This window comes from Lepidochelys kempii, unplaced genomic scaffold (genome assembly GCF_965140265.1).
Source record: "Lepidochelys kempii isolate rLepKem1 unplaced genomic scaffold, rLepKem1.hap2 scaffold_117, whole genome shotgun sequence".
Taxonomy (NCBI): Eukaryota; Metazoa; Chordata; order Testudines; family Cheloniidae; genus Lepidochelys; species Lepidochelys kempii.
In genome coordinates this window covers 175,062-192,588 of record NW_027333596.1, presented here as the reverse complement: position 1 = coordinate 192,588, position 17,527 = coordinate 175,062, and the positions used below count along the sequence as shown (strand labels likewise).

Here is a 17,527-nt window from a genome sequence, read left to right as displayed (position 1 = left end):
TGTGTCCACCAGGCACCTCTGTCACCCATGCTGGTCTCAGTTCACTTCCTCGTTCCATGCAGCAAAAGCAAGGAGTGGAGAGGACAGAAATAAAGCCCAGGGAAGAGAACAGAGATGGGGAGAGGAGCTAGAACATAGGGTGGGGGACACAAACCCCGAGCAGCCTGTACAGATCAGAGTCAGAGTGCGGGAGGGTGTGCGGGGAGGGTATCCTGGCTTTTGTTAGTAAATGGTCACCTTATTCCAACAGTATTCTACTCCTGCCCTGCAAGCCTGGGATAAGGGAGAGCATCATCCCTGGGAGCCCATCCACATCTGGAGAGAAGGAGCGTGCAGAGAGAGAATGAGTGAGAGGAGTGTGACTGGGAGGCAGAGACTTAGTGAGGAGGTAGGGAGAGTGCAGAGAGAGAGTATGTGAGCGTAGTTGATTTAATTTAGGGGGAAAGGGGACATGAACGGGGTGAGGAGGCTATTCTTGGAGGACCTGAGCTAAGTCCCCACAACTTGATTAATTACATCTCCACATTTTATTGGTGACCCCAGCATATTTAAAGGCTGGTGTGGGGGAAAGCAACAAGTGAGAATCAAGGGACTTTTGGTGCTGTGATGTTGCCATCAAATGATGGTTTAAGTTTTAATAATAAGACTCTGGCACTTTCCATCTGAGGACCCCACAAGTGCTTTACAGCTCTTAGCCAATTGTAGGACAATGGTGGTTGGGAAAGTCAGTGGCTGGTTCAACCTGACAAAACTTCTCCTGTAAGTTACTAGTGCCACAAAGAGTAAGTCAGTTCCTTGGGCAGGAAGTTGATCCTGGATCCAGAGCTGTTCAGTGTGCCCCTTTCTGTCCTTGTACTTCCCATTTGCTCCAGGTTCTCCATAACCACGGAGTCTGAATAAGAACAGACCCCAGCTTCAAGAGCACTCAAATGTTGCATCAAGATTTAGTTACCCACAGGGCCGTGCCGTGCCAGGCTTGCCGTGCCGTAGCTCCTACTGCCTAGCACCCTTAGCCAGAACTTGGAGGAAGCAGGCTCCTCTGATAGGAGTCTATTTGTGTTATAACCAAGCCGGCAATGGAGACTGATAGGATTGCAGTATTTTGTTGTTAATTCAAAAGAATGGACTGTAGCAGCAGGTTCTGCTGTCCCAGCTCATCTGGCCTTAAACAGCCACTGCGGTACAGGGCCGGGCACCCACAGGAGCTTAGGAGCTGCTGCACCAATGTACTACCTAGCAGGAGCCTTGCATGGATATGGACTTAACCTTAGCGCTTTCCTTGTGCTCCAGTAGCTACTGTGGTGAAAAGTCATTCTCCTGATTCGGATACTTCCTGCTGTTGCATTACTGTGTGGGGAGTTTGCGCTCCTTCTCTGTGAATTTCATTTCAGGCTGCACAGCTATGATCATGGAGTTGTTAAAATCTACTGGTGGGTGCCACCTTGAGAGCCTTGTACCCTTTGATATCCCTGAACTTTGTTGCTCTTGAAGTTTACTTGGAGCTGCCTTTGGCTGCTCTTGAAGGGGATGATTTGGAAAGTGATACTGGTCCTTTCTTGGGGTCTGAGGGCTCCCATGCTAAATAGCGGAAATAATGGTGACTTCACGTAAAATACCTGCTCTTCCCAGCCCTGTCCTCCGCTCCCCTTGCTGGCTGCTATTCTTGCCTCCTACTCTGCTGTTTCCCCAGCTTTCCTGGAAGCCAGTGTTCCCACCAGATTTGACCCTCTCTCCACTGATAACTCAGCAGCTCTATTTCCTCCCCTCATTGGGGACTGAATTCCCAATGATAAGAGCTAGGCACACGTGGTGGGGGAATAGACCCCAGAGATCCTATGACCCATCTCTCTGAGCAGCCACGCAGAAGAAAATACCGATTACTTACTCAGTGCTGAGCTGTTCTTTGAGCAGGCCCCCGCCTTCCACAGTAAGGACACAGTCTGCCACCGGCTCATAGAGGGGATTGGCAATTACCACTTGGAGAGCAAATGGTTGCTTCTCCACAACCGGCGTCAAGACCTGAAGAGAGAGGCCAGAATGCACTTCATATGGCTGTAAAAGAGAAGGGCAGGTGCTTAGGGGATTATTGCCTTAAATGTGATTTGGTGCCATGGTCCTTCATCCAGCCGAGCAACAACATACAGAGTGCAGAGCAAGCTTCTCCCATACCACCCTCTGCCTGCATGACCATCCCATGGCTGGAGGGGCTCTCCTGACATGGACCGAATGGCTAGGCAGCAGTTCTGCGGAAAAGGACCTAGGGGTGACAGTGGACGAGAAGCTGGATATGAGTCAGCAGTGTGCCCTTGTTGCCAAGAAGGCCAATGGCATTTTGGGATGTATAAGTAGGGGCATAGCGAGCAGATCGAGGGACGTGATCGTTCCCCTCTATTCGACATTGGTGAGGCCTCATCTGGAGTACTGTGTCCAGTTTTGGGCCCCACACTTCAAGAAGGATGTGGATAAATTGGAGAGAGTCCAGCGAAGGGCAACAAAAATGATTAGGGGACTGGAACACATGAGTTATGAGGAGATGCTGAGGGAGCTGGGATTGTTTAGCCTGCAGAAGAGAAGAATGAGGGGGGATTTGATAGCTGCTTTCAACTACCTGAAAGGGGGTTCCAAAGAGGATGGCTCTAGACTGTTCTCAATGGTAACAGATGACAGAACGAGGAGTAATGGTCTCAAGTTGCAGTGGGGGAGGTTTAGATTGGATATTAGGAAAAACTTTTTCACTAAGAGGGTGGTGAAACACTGGAATGCGTTACCTAGGGAGGTGGTAGAATCTCCTTCCTTAGAGGTTTTTAAGGTCAGGCTTGACAAAGCCCTGGCTGGGATGATTTAACTGGGAATTGGTCCTGCTTCGAGCAGGGGGTTGGACTAGATGACCTTCTGGGGTCCCTTCCAACCATGATATTCTATGATTCTATGACAGGGAACAGAAGGGAGTTCAGTCTCTTTCCCTTTCAGCCCTGGCCTCCCTGCTGAGATCACCAATTGGTATAAAATGCCATGTGGACACCTGTCCCACTAGGAACTGGACAGCGCACCAGCTCTAATACAGGCCTCTGAAGTCATCAGAGGGGAATGAATGCTGACCTGGCCCATTCCTGGCTCAAGAGTTGAGAAGTCATTTCCAAGCCACATATTCCATCTAGGGCAGGGGTTCCCAACTTGGTTCACGGCTTGTTCAGGGTAAGCCTTGTAACCATAGGGCCATGTAACCATCTTATAAGGGGTGTAAGTGCTGGGAGGGGCCAGGCTGAGCAATGCTACAGTGATGGGGTATATCTGTCCCCTTATAGTCGCTGTGAGCAACTGCAGAAATTTCCCTTCTCTCTCGGGATCTGGCTTTTCCTGCTCCAAATGAGTGGCTCATACAAAGTGAGGTCAGTTTCACACTCTTCAGCTGCAATTGATGTCTGTTAGGGCTTGTCTCACAGAGTGCTAGTGTGCAGCAAGCCAGGGGATGCTGTATGGATCCTGCAGCTGCACACTGAAATCCAGGTCTCCGACATCCCAGGTCCGTGCTCTAACTCCTAGGCTATTTGGCATAAGGGGGCGGGGGCAGGCACCACCAGTACCTCTCTTTTTTGGTTTGTTTTTTGCAGGAAGGGCTGACCTGGCTTAGGTGACTAACTCCAGGAGAGGGTGCTTAGCTGTGAATCCTGAGTGGAGACATCTGTCTAACTCCCTTTGGGGGGCAGGGCAACTAACTCAAGGCTGTAGATTCTATGAGGCAGAAGTCTGTGGCAGAGCAGGGAACTGAAGTTGGGTCTTTAAGTCTCAGGCTAGTGTCCTAATTCCTAGACCATTCTTCCTCTTGCTTTCTGAGGTACTTTCCTGGGTGCATCTAAAAATGTGTCAGATCTTCATCCTCACCATATGCTCTGTATAGATCTCTGCTCTGATGTGACCCAGCTTGAGGTGGGGACAGATGCTGTGCTCCAGTGCCAGCCTGCCCCCACTATTGCAGCATTTGTTAGCTGGGACTAAGGCAGAGGAGTCGGAAATGCAGCTTCTTTTAACATTCATGGCTGCCTCAGCCCTGTTCCTATAATCTAAGCAGCTGCCTCCAGCTTATCATTCTCTATTCCGCCTAGAACCATTAAAAACTTCTTCCCATGCTGCACAGGGCTGTGGCCAGCTTCAGGGGAGCATGAGCTGAAGCTTAACTACCCCCTTCTGTGTCTCAGCTGTTGGAGGGTATGCAAATCCTGTCCAAAGAAACCAAGAGAGTCTTTCAGTGGACATTAAGGGTATGTCTACACAACAAGTGAGCAGTGAGTCTCAAGGTATGTCTACACAGCAAAGAAAAACCCGCGGCTGGTCCATGCCCGCTGGCTTGGGGTAGCAGGGCTCGGGCTACAGAGCTGTTTCATTGCTATGTAGGCTTCTGGGCTTGGGCTGGAGCCTGAGCTCTGGGACCCTCCCACTCCACAGGGCCCTAGAGCCTGGCTCTAGCCTGAGCCCAGAAGTCTACAGAGCAATGGAACAGCCCTGCAGCCCTAGCCTGAGTCAGCTAGCATGGGCCAACTGTGGGTGTGCAGTTGCTGTGTGGACATACCCTCAGAGGCCAAGTGTGCAGACTTGGGCTTGTAGGGCTCATACTGTGACACTAAAAATAACTGTGTAAACATTCCAGTTCATGTTCTGAAAACCACCTCTCTCCCTGGGTTTCAGAGCCTGAGCTGGAATGTCACGTGGCTATTTTTAGTACTATGGCATGAGCCCAAATCTGCAGAGCTGGGCTGTGAGACTTGCAGCTACAGGGTTTTTTTGTTCTGTATACATACCCCATACCATTTCACCAATGGAAAAATTAATGAAGTTACAAATGAAAATAATGTATTAAAAATTCTCTATATGCTGTGCTATTTGCTATTCACATGCTGGCCACTGGAGGTCCACATTTACTAAAGGCAGATGAGCCAATAGGGCTAGTGGCTTGTCAGTTGGTATGTCTACACTGCAGTTAAACACCGTAGCCATGCTGACTGGTTTGGGCCTGCGAGGCTTGGGCTAAGGGGCTGTTTAATTGCAGTGTAGGTGTTAGGGCTCAGGCTGGAACCTGAGCTTTAGGACCCTGTGTTGGGGGAGAGTCCCAGAGGTCAGGTCCAGCCTGAACCTAACAGTCTACGCTGTAATTAAATAGCACATTAGCCCAAACCTGAGTCAGCTGGCACAGGCCAGCCCGAGGGGTTTATTTGCAGTGTAAACGTAACCAGTGTTGTCCTGTCTCTAGAGCACTGATGGCTGGCTGTGCTGAGCTTGCAGTGCCCTTCATCTTGCTGATGTCAGCAGCTGCTCACCCATTTCTGTACAGTGGGCACAACCAGGTGGGCTTGTGATTGGATCAGCAGCAATAGCAGCAGATGGATAGGAATAGTCAGATGAGGTATTTCAGACTCTTTTGAGTCAGAGAGAGATGTCATCCATGGGTGGGTGCCAGGAACTTCCCAACTCTAACCCCAGTTACCCACGGACTGCCAACTGTCTGGGGACAAGTCCCAGTTCCTAAATGATAAAATGTGGATATTGCTGCTCCCCTCTCTTCTGGAGGCAGTGAACATGTACAGTGGGCGTGCTAGTAATGATAGACTCTCCGTCAGGCTAGATGGATGGAAGCTCAGCATAATCCACAGTGGGCAGCAGACAGTCTTCCCTGTCTTCTGGAAGAGCAGCATTTGGTGGGGGTTCTCCATTCCCTGCAAGAGCTCCAGAGACAGAGCTTCCTTTCTAAAGGAGAAGTTCTCCCTGCTTTCCTTTCCCTCTCAACCCTGCGTGGCCCTGGCTTTCAGCCCCTAGGGGAAACAATTAACTACACAAGACTGCCATACATTAATGAGGATAGCAGGGTAAGCCAGGGTGGTGATCTTTTTCATGAGCAGCTTCTCCCAGGTGGTGTTCTCCTCCCCCCATGGCAGTGACCTGAACCAGCTTGTCTAGGGCAGATGGTTCCTGTAGTAGGGGTATGAGATCGTCCATGGAATGATCTTCTCTACAAACAGAACAGATATTCACAGAGCTGTAGGCCAGGCACTCTGGGCTCCACTGATGCTCCCCAGTGCCTGGTGGGCTGACTTCCTGAGCCCATGCAGTGTCCCGATGGGCCCTGCACCAAGATTGGAGCAGCAATGAAAATTACCTTCTTTGGGATGGAAAGTGATGTACAGTGTGTCCTGCCAGAAGGGAGGTGGGGGGTGCTATTGTGCAGCATGGACTGGGTACTCACACTCAGCTTTACATTCTTGTACTCAAAAGTCAGGTTACAAGCTAGCAGGATCAACTTGATGTCCTGACCAATTTCAGGGGACTCAGCGAGTTTAAATTTCAGATAGGTTTGTGCCACTTTCCGTGGCTCCTGGTTATGGTTCCTGGGGTGGGTGGAGCCGGTGAGAATCTCAGGGCTCCTGGCAGGAGCCTGTTGGGCCCTGCTGTGCTAGGACTTCTCATTGGTTTGTGCTGTGCCTGGGCACAGGCCTTCACATACACCCGCCTTTCCTCCTAGGAGCTGGTTTGAAGAGAGAAACAGCGCTGGTACTTTGCTCTTCATAAACTCAGCAGAGCTGGTCTGGAAAAATGTCCAACCATCCGTAACAAAGGAAAAGAGGCTGAGGCCCAGTCTAGGTTGAACAATCTCTAAGGCCTCAGATCTCCTTTCCCTACAGCTGACACTTTCTGCCAGCTAAGTGAGATATAGATGCCTTCCCAGCTCAGTTTGCAAATCGGTTTGTTGTATTATACCACTGTGCAAGCCTGTCCTTGTACTGTGGCTAATGCTGGAAGAGCAGCCTGGGCTGGGTGTTTCTGTACCTTCCTTGTACTTATAGCTATTGGTGATAGCCTCGCACTCGTCGCTCCCAGTGCTCTTGGTACTGATGTGGTTCCCAATAGAGTGCGTGTCCCCGTGAAGTATTTCCTTCCTTGCTCCATAGGCAAGCCAGGCAATGCAGTCGGCTTTCACCATGGAGAACATACAGTGTGGGAGGGATAGCTCAGTGGTTTGAGCATTGGCCTGCTAAACCCAGGGTTGAGAGTTCAATCCTTGAGGGGGCCATTTAGGGATCTGGGGCAAAAATTGAGGATTGGTCCTGCTTTGAGCAGGGGGGTTGGACTAGATGACCTCCTGAGGTCCCTTCCAATCCTGATATTCTATGATCGTAACAGAGGTTCAGGTCCCCTTCTCTGATGGCTATGACAGAGGCAGGACCACAGCAGTACACCCCTACAGAGAGGAAGCAAAGTGAGCCAGGCTCTTGCAGAGCTGAAGCGCCTGTGCATAAGGACCAGACAGAGAGGAGACCAGCCTTTACCATTGCTAGTTTCCTGAGGAGTTGCATCCAGTACCTGCCACCCTGAGTATCCTGGGGGCAGGTTCCTTTGTGCCATCCAGCACTCATTCCAGACATGGAAGTTCCTACAGGAGGAAATAGAGACAAGGATTTGCTTTGCAGATAATTTTTATGTGATTGCTGTATGAGGCCCTTGGGAGCTGGAGGAACTGCCCCTCTAGGGTGTGGCACATGTGAGTCACTGCGCCAGGGTGAGGCCCTGGGGAGCCGTTGTGCTGCATGTGGGAGCCGAAAGCGGCCATGTTACCAAGCTGCATGTGGGAGCCAGGAAGGTCCATGCTGCTGTGCATAGGTGCTGGAATGGTTTCCATCATTTACAGGATTTACAGATCGTTGCAATGGCTCTTAGCACTCCCCCTATACAAATTGTTCCAGCGCCCCTGCTGCTGTGTCAACTAGGCAGCTCCTTGTCACCTTGCAACATTCAGGTCAGTTAAATTCAGTTGCAAAGAAGTGCCCAAGCTGAGGGAAGGGAGTGAGGTGGGTGCTGCAATGCCAGTGAAGATGATCCCATACTGTCCCGTCGTCCCCCCCCCCAACTTCTTGCTGTGTGTGTGGGGGGGGGGTGGTGTTTGCTTCTCCCAGGCTTCGATTGCAACAGCATTCGTTGTTGTTGTTCTGAAAGACTTTTCTGCAGCCCTGAAGTGTTCTTCTGAGTTGCAGTTATCCTAGGGGGCCAGAGGGATGGAGCAGAGGAAGAAAGCGGGCCCCTTCCATTCCTGGGCTATCTGGGAGGGTGTAGCCTAGCCTGTCCATCCCAGAGCTGAATACAGGGACCTGCAGCCAGAGCCGATCTCACCACACACTGTCCTTGCTGTCAGAGCCAGGATCCTGCCTGTGGTATCACAGAACTTGTCAATAATCAGGTTGCTGTCTTTCTTGTGGCCTGACTCAAAGTTGGTAAGGTGCGGGTTGGGATCCCCAGGCATCTCATCACTGGGAAAGGGAGAGGAAAGTTACAGCTGCTGGGGTAGTGCTGATCCCCAGGCCCCATAGGACCCCATAGCCTGTGACTGAATAGACATGACCCCATCTCTGTGCTTTACCCGTAATGAGAGAGTCACAACAGCCAGCACTGAGGAGCAGGTGGACCTGAAATCTCCCTTCAGTTTGTGTATGAATCAACTAACTTCTCTGGGAGCTTGCCATCTAGGGTGGTAATGGGTTTCGAGTGCTGCCTCTCCAGTGAACTCTGAGCTGCTTCTCCCAGAGGGAGACTGTCGTGTTGGGGTTAGTGCAGGTGTAACAGCCCTCTGCTGCGTCAGAACTGCTGTGTGCCTTAGTTCCCTTCAGCTCATTGCATTTCCGAGGCCTATTCTCTAGGGTACGTGTGGTTAGCTGGTGACTGTGGCCATGAAAAGCAGCCACAGCTACTAGGACTGAAGCATCTAACCAAGTTATTTTTGAAGTCAGTCTGTATCTCATGGAGCCTGCCTTGTATGTGGCACGCAGAGCCCTCAGTCTGTAAAGCCACGTGCTAGTTTCTTCTCCTGGCTTTTACTGAGAATTTGAAGAGTTGAAAGTAAGGGTTTTTCTCCTCATACAATGTGAGATTCACAGACCTGGAACCCAGTCTATCCCCAGCCTGGGTAGCAGCAGTGCAGGCTTGCTCACAGCCTTTTGCCGTGTGCCTGGATTCCTCCGGGAAGATGCCTGTTCAATCTCCATCATCCATCTAGTCCCTGGCCTCTTTGCTGACATTACCAATTAGAGGACAGTGAAGAACATCAGTCTTTGCCACGGTGGGTTGGATGTGAATGAATGGCTCAGTGGTGAGAAACTCTGTTTTATTCCCAACCTCCCAGACTCTCCTGCTTCCCTTGGATTGTGGCAATGAGCTGTGTTATAAACACATTTTATATAGTTGGATGTTCGTTTCTCATTCTTTCTGAGCTAATCCCCAGAGTTAACATGAATTTTAATTTTATGTACATACCCTTCAGTGTCCACTCGCCCTATCTGTGCACATCACAACTGCAAAGACCCAGCATTGCCCATATTTAACTGGTTGACCTCCTGCAGCATCCCACTGTCTCAGTATGACGACTGCCATTCAACTCAGATGGGCAGATGCAGCTGGAGTAATCTTTGCTCCAGTTCCCTTCTAGAATCCCGCTGTCAACATTGCTGTTGATCTGGAAGGAAGCAGGGATACCAGAACCCGCAGACTGCAGCCTAGAAAGTTCTTTGGCATGCATAGATGGGGCACATCATGGGCATCTTATGGTGAATCACAACATCTCCTGGATGCAGCCACAGCCCATTGTGGGGATGACACAGTTGTCCTGGCAAGGCATGAAGGGGACATGTAGCCGCTACTAGAGTGGCAGAAAAGACTTTTGTGAGTTCTGTGTCTGTACAGTGATGGATAAGGAAGTAAGTATGATTAATCCTTCACTTACCATAGCGCTCACCACCCTACTGATGTATATGGGATTATTTCCTAAGGAATACTCTTTGACTGGGTCACACTGGAAGTTTAAGCTCCTGTCCAGTAGCTTCAGACAGATATCCACAGTATCCTCCTCAAACTGAGAGAGGAAAGAAAGAGACACGTCTTAGCACCATGCCTTTCTGCCTGTGAAACGAGACCTAGTCATTTACACAACAGGAGTTATAGAGACCTGCTTCCCATGTTCTGTATTAAATATGCCTAGCCCTTCATATACACCGAGATGCTTCTTCGCTTCCTTAGCCAGAGAGCAGCAGCTGGAAGAGCTTTGTGTGGCACAAATGTGAAGGGTCATGGTGTAGTTTTTTTCAACTAAAATTTTCCCTTGAGAATTCCATCTGCATGTTTAATCCTATAGCCCTCCAAATGCAGAGTATCTGCAGCACAGCGACCCATAGCCTTCTTGCTGCAGTGCATGAGCACCCCTGCAGCACAGTGACCCATAGCTTCTCACTCTTCTGAGGTCTAGATCCTCAGTTACAGCTGAACTCTGTTTGGGACTAAGCCACCCTTCCATTCCCTCAGTCCTGGGGTTGGGGGGGCTATTTGGGCTCCCAGTTTAACTTCAGGTTTAAAAAAGCCTGCTTTAAATGATGCCTCACAGAGATGGCTCTGCTAGACAAAGACTGCCCCCTGCTCCAGCCACACCCCATTGCACTCTCTGCATACAGTGCAGCTAAAAGAGGGGCCAGGGATCTGGCTCTGTCAGCATATGCTCTGAGAAGGTCCTGTTTTTCCCCAAAGATAGCAGTGGAGTCCATGCTTGGGCCAGGTGAAATGTCCAATCTTTGAGTGACAAAAGGGGCTGCATTAGCGTCTTCTGGAAGACCAAGTGCCACACCTAATTTGTGTAAAGTGGAGCTTATTGCAGCAGGCTGCTCAGATCAAGAGGGAATATTGTACGCTGGAACTTCTGTGCACCTAATCTCCACATTACAGACAAGGGCAGTTATAGGCCACATATTACTCCAGGAGCCAGAGCTGGCCACCCCCGGGCCTCTGCATGTGTGCTCACAAGTGGCAGAGCCGAATGATCCCAAAGTGAGGAGCTGGAGCAGCAAGCCTCATTTAGCAAGGGGAGCTGGCGACAAGTTTTGTCCTTGTAACAGATAAGAACATGGGTTCCATCCCAAAGAGGCTGCTGGGAAGGCCCAGTTTACCTGTCCATAGTTCCAAGGATAGGGATGGATCCAGTTCTTGTTTCCCTGGTAGATTAAGCCATAGTCATTCATTACATATTCCTGCCTTCCAGGAATTGCTAAATACATATCACCAGCTGAAAAATTGGAACACGAAACGCTGTTATCAAGGCTGATCCTTCACTCTGGCACTTCGAGTGCATAAGATGGGGGCCCGCAGGGATTTTAAAAATTAATACTGGCCACTCCAGGCTGGTATTAAACTCCCAAGGTCACAGCTTCTCTCTGACCTTGGATGGGTTGATGCTGCCACCATGCACTTGGGAATTCCTTCCTGTGGGGTACCCTCAAGCCCTTTCACCCCCCCTCCAGGGAAGAGCTGAGAAAGAAAACAAAGGAAATTAGCTGTTGCCTCCAGCTAATTAAACAACACATGCACAAACCTCTTAGGACACCAAAAATCCAATCCTGTTCTTAATAAAGGGTAAATTTTATTAAAAACAAAAAGAAAGAAAATACATCTGGAACTTAGGCTTTTGCTAGATTTAAAAAACCCAGTTACAAAAATTAAGCGTTCAGATAGCTCTCTTGGGGTTCAGCTTAAAGGTTACAAACAAAACAAAAGCATTGGGGTTAGCACAGAGGAGTCCACAAGCCTTACAAAATAAAAAATAAAACCTAATTGCATCTTTCTAGACATTTCTGATCTGCTTATATATTTTGGGTTTCAGATAAGTAGGTTCAAGGTATGAATTGATGGTTTTTCATACTTGACTTAAAGCTTCTTACCGCATAACTGCTCCCTCTTTCCTGGGGAACAACAATACACAGACACAGGGAAGCTTTTTTCCCCAATTTTAAAAAGTTATAGTCCTCCCATTGGCTCTTTTGGTCAGGTGCCCACTCCTTTCTTTTTACCTGTGGGCTTGTTAACCCTTTACAGGTAAAGCAATTAGAGAACAGCTCCTAACAGGGGTTTTATAGCTAACTGGCTGGCTGGGTGTCCATAAAAGGGAGCTACCCACCCCCCTTCATTTAACATAGCTGTGAAAATACAGAAACTGCCTCCTTTCTGGCTTTTCTCTTTCTGCCAATGCTGCTTCCATAGATCATGAGTTCTTTAGTATCAAAGCTCTTCAGAACTCACCCTGACAGTAGCATTAATGGGGAGCTAGGAATGGTAAGCTTTCCATTCCCATGCTGGAGTCACTGCACTATTAAAATGTGTCCTTACCACATTAAGGAGCAGGTCCAATGGATGTGCATCCCAGGGCACTGAACTGTCTACTCCTCTCACACTGAGAGGCTCATGGGAAGAAGCAATTGGGATAGCTCTAAAGGCCCTGAGAGGCTGTTTGTGTCGCACTAGCACAGTGTTCCTTCCCCAGGAGAATACAGACACATTCAAAGGGAAAAACATTCACTACTAGGTTTTAAACTCTCTCAGGTGACGTGTTTATTAGCTGTGTCTCTGCCTGTGTCAGAGGGGTCAGAGCCTCCCTCAGACTGGGATTAATTGCTTGTTGTGGTTTGAGTGTGGTAGCATTGACCGCGTGCTTGGCACTGTACAAACACAGAACACTGTTCTCTGGGGTTAGCATCCGGAAGAGATGTGGGCTCTTGGGACTGGATGGGCTGTACAGGGGATCAGGAAACCCTGTGGGAAGGTCCATGCTGGCTGAAGTCACTGAGAAGTACCTCGGTGGAGAGACATCCCTTTTGTTTGTCCTGGGCTCAGCACAGACAAGTTAGAACCACCCAATGGCAAGCCACATACCTGGGCACCAAGCATTAAAGAGCAGGATGAACTCCCCCAACTGGTAGGAGGGGATGTGACCTGTACCAGAGTCAATGTGAATCTTCAGAAGAAACTGCCCGATGACTGCACTGGCTGGAGCAGACAAGGAGACTTCCATGGAGCTGGGACTGTTTGATGCACAGGCTGCCCTCCAGCTACTCCTGAGGCCTGACCTGGCCAAAGAGAATATAGCTTGTGTTCTGGATGACCTGTCAGGTCAGGGCCCTTTGGCAGATAGACGGAAGGTTAAACATATCCTAATAAGACAGAATGCTTGTGTTGGATTCAGAACCCCCTTGCACCTACTGAAATTACATGGGGGAGGGGGCAGGCAGACCCAGTGTTTGTCAGGAATCTGGCCTGAAGCAGAGCAAACCTCTAGGCAACCTAATGAGTGCAGCTGGCCTATAGTAGGCTGCATGAGTGGTTACACTGCCTGATTGGTTGGAAATGTCAGCAGATGGGCTCTTAAGCCCAGCAGCTGCTCACGCTGTATTTATCCTCAGCTGAGCTGTGACTACTCCTGAGCCTGCTTGTTCCTAGCCCTCCTCCTGCCTTGAACTCAGCTATGCTCCTGGCCTCAGCCTTAGTTCCAGTTCCTGACGTCAGCATCTAGCTGCTGGGCTGGGCTCTCTATGTCCCTCTCAGTCACTTACGGGAGGGCAGGCAGGGTTCTTTAGCAGGGGTTATTTCTTATGCTAGGAGGGTTCCCCTTCCTTGATCTCTGCAGGGGCTGTCCTAGCTCTTACCAGTCTCTGTGATGAGGAGGATGGTGTCTGCTCCCGGCTGGTATCCTCAGGCTTGGAAGTGCAGAGTGATGGTGAATGGCTGCCCTCCCGTCACCACCAAGCGCTTAGTGGTGTTCTCTGCTGTCCAGGGTTGCAGGTTGTTTCTGTAGCATTGGAAGTCTGTGAATGCAACTTCTAGCCCTAGGACTAAGTGGGGTTTCTTCAGTCCCATTGAACCAGCCTCATTCCATTCCATAATCCTACAATTGCTTTCCAGAATCTAATATCCTTGCCCTGATGTCTTTTGTGAATAATTAAGGAATCATTTTATTATTCAGCCCCATAGGAGTTCATAGTGTTTTAAGAACCATAGGAGAACAAGAGATTCCTGATTAGAACAATGTCTTTGCGTGTAAAGAGGGGGTGGGGACACTCAAATGTGGAGAACTGGTGTTTACCTGTACCACTAGGCACTTGTATACCATTGGGATAAGGCCAAGATAGGCCATACAGCCACTGTGCCAAGGTGATCTCTCCTCTGTATGGCCCCCATAGGTATCTTATGATGTCCTTGCCAGTTATCACCCATCTGTGGCCTTGCCTGCCTAGGAAAGATCACTGAGGGAGTCCAACATGAACAGCATCTGACATCCTCCAGTTTGCTCATGTTCCAGGCCAGACCATGCATGCTAGATAGACACTGTTGGTCTCCATAGCTGACAGTCTCCTCGTGGCAATAGACAGAGAGGGGATGTCTTGACTAATTCTGTGAGATTTTTCAGCAGCCTTTGATACCATTGATCATCGTGTGATATTGACACATCTATAGGCCCTGGGTGGAGTTGAAGGAGTCACCTTAGAGGTGATCTTGTTTCTTTTGGAGTGATCCCAGTGGGTGACCGCTCTTCCTTGCTGAGGCTTTCCAGCTGTCAGCTCCCACAGGCTTGCTTCAGTCTGGGTTTTCCCCCTTCCTTTTCACCATCTACATGAAAATGCTGGTGGGGGGCGGGGGAAGGGAACGGGGACTGTGAAGCGATACAGAGTGATGTAATCAGTATGGTGTGGCTATTCAGTTCTGTCTCTAAATCAGACTCCAGTTGGACTTACTTCCTTACTTGCCTACTGTGTTGCAGAGATAGTTACCTGGACAAAAGTCAGGCAGTTTAAGCTCAAGGTGGAGAGGATGGAGGCTGACTGGCAAAATAATTTTGAGGCTCTGGCAAAGTTCATAACCACCCTCTCACTCAGAGATGTCTGTCACAGTCTTATTAGCCTAAGCTCTGCTCTTGGACTCACAAACACCAAGAGCAGTGGTTCTCAAACTTTTTTTTTCATGGACCACTTGAAAATTGCTGAGGGTCTTGGTGGACCACTTAATGATCTTTCCAAATGTTGTTTGTACTGTTAGCTCACTATTGTAAAGCACTTTGGGTAAAAGCACTATATAAAAACCCCCTATAATAATTAACGTTTTTTGTTCTACAAATAAAAGCACACAACTCATATTTTAATATCAGTAGTCTTACCTTTCTAATGCAATGGATGTGCCCTCTTTCCCCCGCCATGGCAGCCCCCGAGCTGGGCCACGGAAGGACGGGGGTCTCTCCCCTGCTGTGGCAGCCCCTGAGCTGGGGCTGGGAAGGAGGACCATCTCGCCCCGGAAGCCACAGCACTGGAGCTGGGGAAAGTCGCCTCTTTCTCTGGCCACCGCAGCTCTGCATGTCCCTGTTAGAATATAGATATTCAGGCCTGTCTGTAAAGGCCTGTATTCTAAGAATTTAGGTGTATTCTTATCACTTGGCTAGTTATAGAGGTATAAAAGAAAGAATCAAAATCACTGTCTGCCGGTGTAAGGTCCTTCTCTTACTGTGACAGTCTGAAGCCCTGTTCTTAAGCTAAGGCCTTTGGCTAAGCAGCAGAGGCAGCCATAAGCTGGGAAGCGACCGGTCACATCCTCACATTCCAAACTAGTCACATTGAAATAAGGTGCTATTGGGCTGTTAGGAATACAATCCTGTCCTGATAATGCCTATCACCTCCAGAGAAAGGGAAGTGCCTAGAAGATGTAAAAGGAAACTTAGTTTGATAGCATCCTGTCTGGCAAGAACTCACTTATCAATAGCTGGGATGTGAAATCCACACTTCTGTATTGTTTTGTCATTATAGTTCCCACTTTGCTATTGTTTGTCTGTATAATCTCTGTCTGGTTCTGTGATTGTTCCTGTCTGCTGTATAATTAATTTTGCTGGGTGTAAACTAATTAAGGTGGTGAGATATAATTGGTTACATAATCATGTTACAATATGTTAGGATTGGTTAGTTAAATTTCAGGAAAATGATTGGTTAAGGTATAGCAAAGCAGAACAAGTTTTACTATAAAAAGAAAAGGAGTACTTGTGGCACCTTAGAGACTAACCAATTTGTATGAGCATAAGCTTTCGTGAGCTACAGCTCACTTCATCGGATGCATACTGTGGAAAGTTTAGAAGATCTTATTATATACACACAAAGCATGAAAAAAATACCTCCTCCCACCCCACTCTCCTGCTGGTAATAGCTTATCTAAAGTGATCACTCTCCTTACAATGTGTATGATAATCAAGGTGGGCCATTTCCAGCACAAATCCAGGGTTTATCAAGAACGTCTTTTGGGGGGGGGGTAGGAAAAAACAAGGGGAAATAGGCTACCTTGCATAATGACTAAGCCACTCCCAGTTTCTATTCAAGCCTAAATTAATTGTATTCAATTTGCAAATGAATTCCAATTCAGTAGTTTCTCGCTGGAGTCTGGATTTGAAGTTTTTTTGTTGTAAAATAACGACTTTCATGTCTGTAATCGCGTGACCAGAGAGATTGAAGTGTTCTCCTACTGGTTTATGAATGTTATAATTCTTGACATCTGATTTATGTCCATTTACTCTTTTACGTAGAGACTGTCCAGTTTGACCAATGAACATGGCAGCGGGGCATTGCTGGCACATGATGGCATGTATCACATTGGTAGATGTGCAGGTGAATCATAGAATATCAGAGTTGGAAGGGACCTCAGTAGGTCATCTAGTCCAACCCCCTGCTCAAAAGCAGGACCCATCCCCAATTAAATCATCCCAGCCAGGGCTTTGTCAAGCCTAACCTTAAAAACTTCTAAGGAAGGAGATTCCACCACCTCCCTAGGCAACGCATTCCAGTGTTTCACCACCCTCCTAGTGAAAAAGTTGTTCCTAATATCCAACCTAAACCTCCCCCACTGCAACTTGAGACCATTACTCCTTGTCCTGTCCTCTTCCACCATTGAGAATAGTCTAGAACCATCCTCTCTGGAACCACCTCTCAGGTAGTTGAAAGCAGCTATCAAATCCTCCCTCATTCTTCTCTTCCGCAGACTAAACAATCCCAGTTCCCTCAGCCTCTCCTCATAAGTCATGTGTTCCAGACCCCTAATCATTTTTGTTGCCCTTCGCTGGACTCTTTCCAATTTATCCACATCCTTCTTGTAGTGTGGGGCCCAAAACTGGACACAGTACTCCAGATGAGGCCTCACCAATGTCGAATAGAGGGGGACGATCACGTCCCTCGATCTGCTCGCTGTGCCCCTACTTATACATCCCAACAGGCCATTGGCCTTCTTGGCAACAAGGGCACACTGCTGACTCATATCCAGCTTCTCGTCCACTGTCACCCCTAGGTCCTTTTCCGCAGAACTGCTGCCTAGCCATTCGGTCCCTAGTCTGTAGCTGTGCATTGGGTTCTTCCGTCCTAAGTGCAGGACCCTGCACTTGTCCTTATTGAACCTCATCAGATTTCTTTTGGCCCAATCCTCCAATTTGTCTAGGTCCCTCTGTATCCTATCCCTTCCCTCCAGCGTATCTACCACTCCTCCCAGTTTAGTATCATCCGCAAATTTGCTGAGAGTGCAATCCACACCATCCTCCAGATCATTTATGAAGATATTGAACAAAACTGGCCCCAGAACCGACCCCTGGGGCACTCCACTTGACACCGGCTGCCAACTAGACATGGAGCCATTGATCACTACCCGTTGAGCCCGACAATCT

General features: G+C 48.7%; 2 protein-coding genes across 2 annotated transcripts in view; one reads left to right on the top strand and one right to left on the bottom strand.

The window, feature by feature from the left end:
* Positions 1–17,527, top strand: part of CCNDBP1 (cyclin D1 binding protein 1) — a 45,623-nt gene that overhangs the window by 13,762 nt on the left and 14,334 nt on the right. The gene's annotated exons all lie outside the window — the stretch shown is intronic.
* Positions 1,425–13,730, bottom strand: TGM5 (transglutaminase 5). The gene is given in 17 exon segments (XM_073326814.1): positions 1,425–1,662; positions 1,886–2,019; positions 5,841–5,945; positions 6,072–6,199; positions 6,202–6,377; positions 6,496–6,514; positions 6,817–6,982; positions 7,155–7,228; positions 7,317–7,420; positions 8,155–8,182; positions 8,185–8,262; positions 8,265–8,291; positions 9,306–9,403; positions 9,405–9,490; positions 9,758–9,886; positions 10,968–11,083; positions 13,494–13,730. Coding segments are annotated over 17 exon segments (1,941 nt in total). The 5' UTR covers positions 13,729–13,730.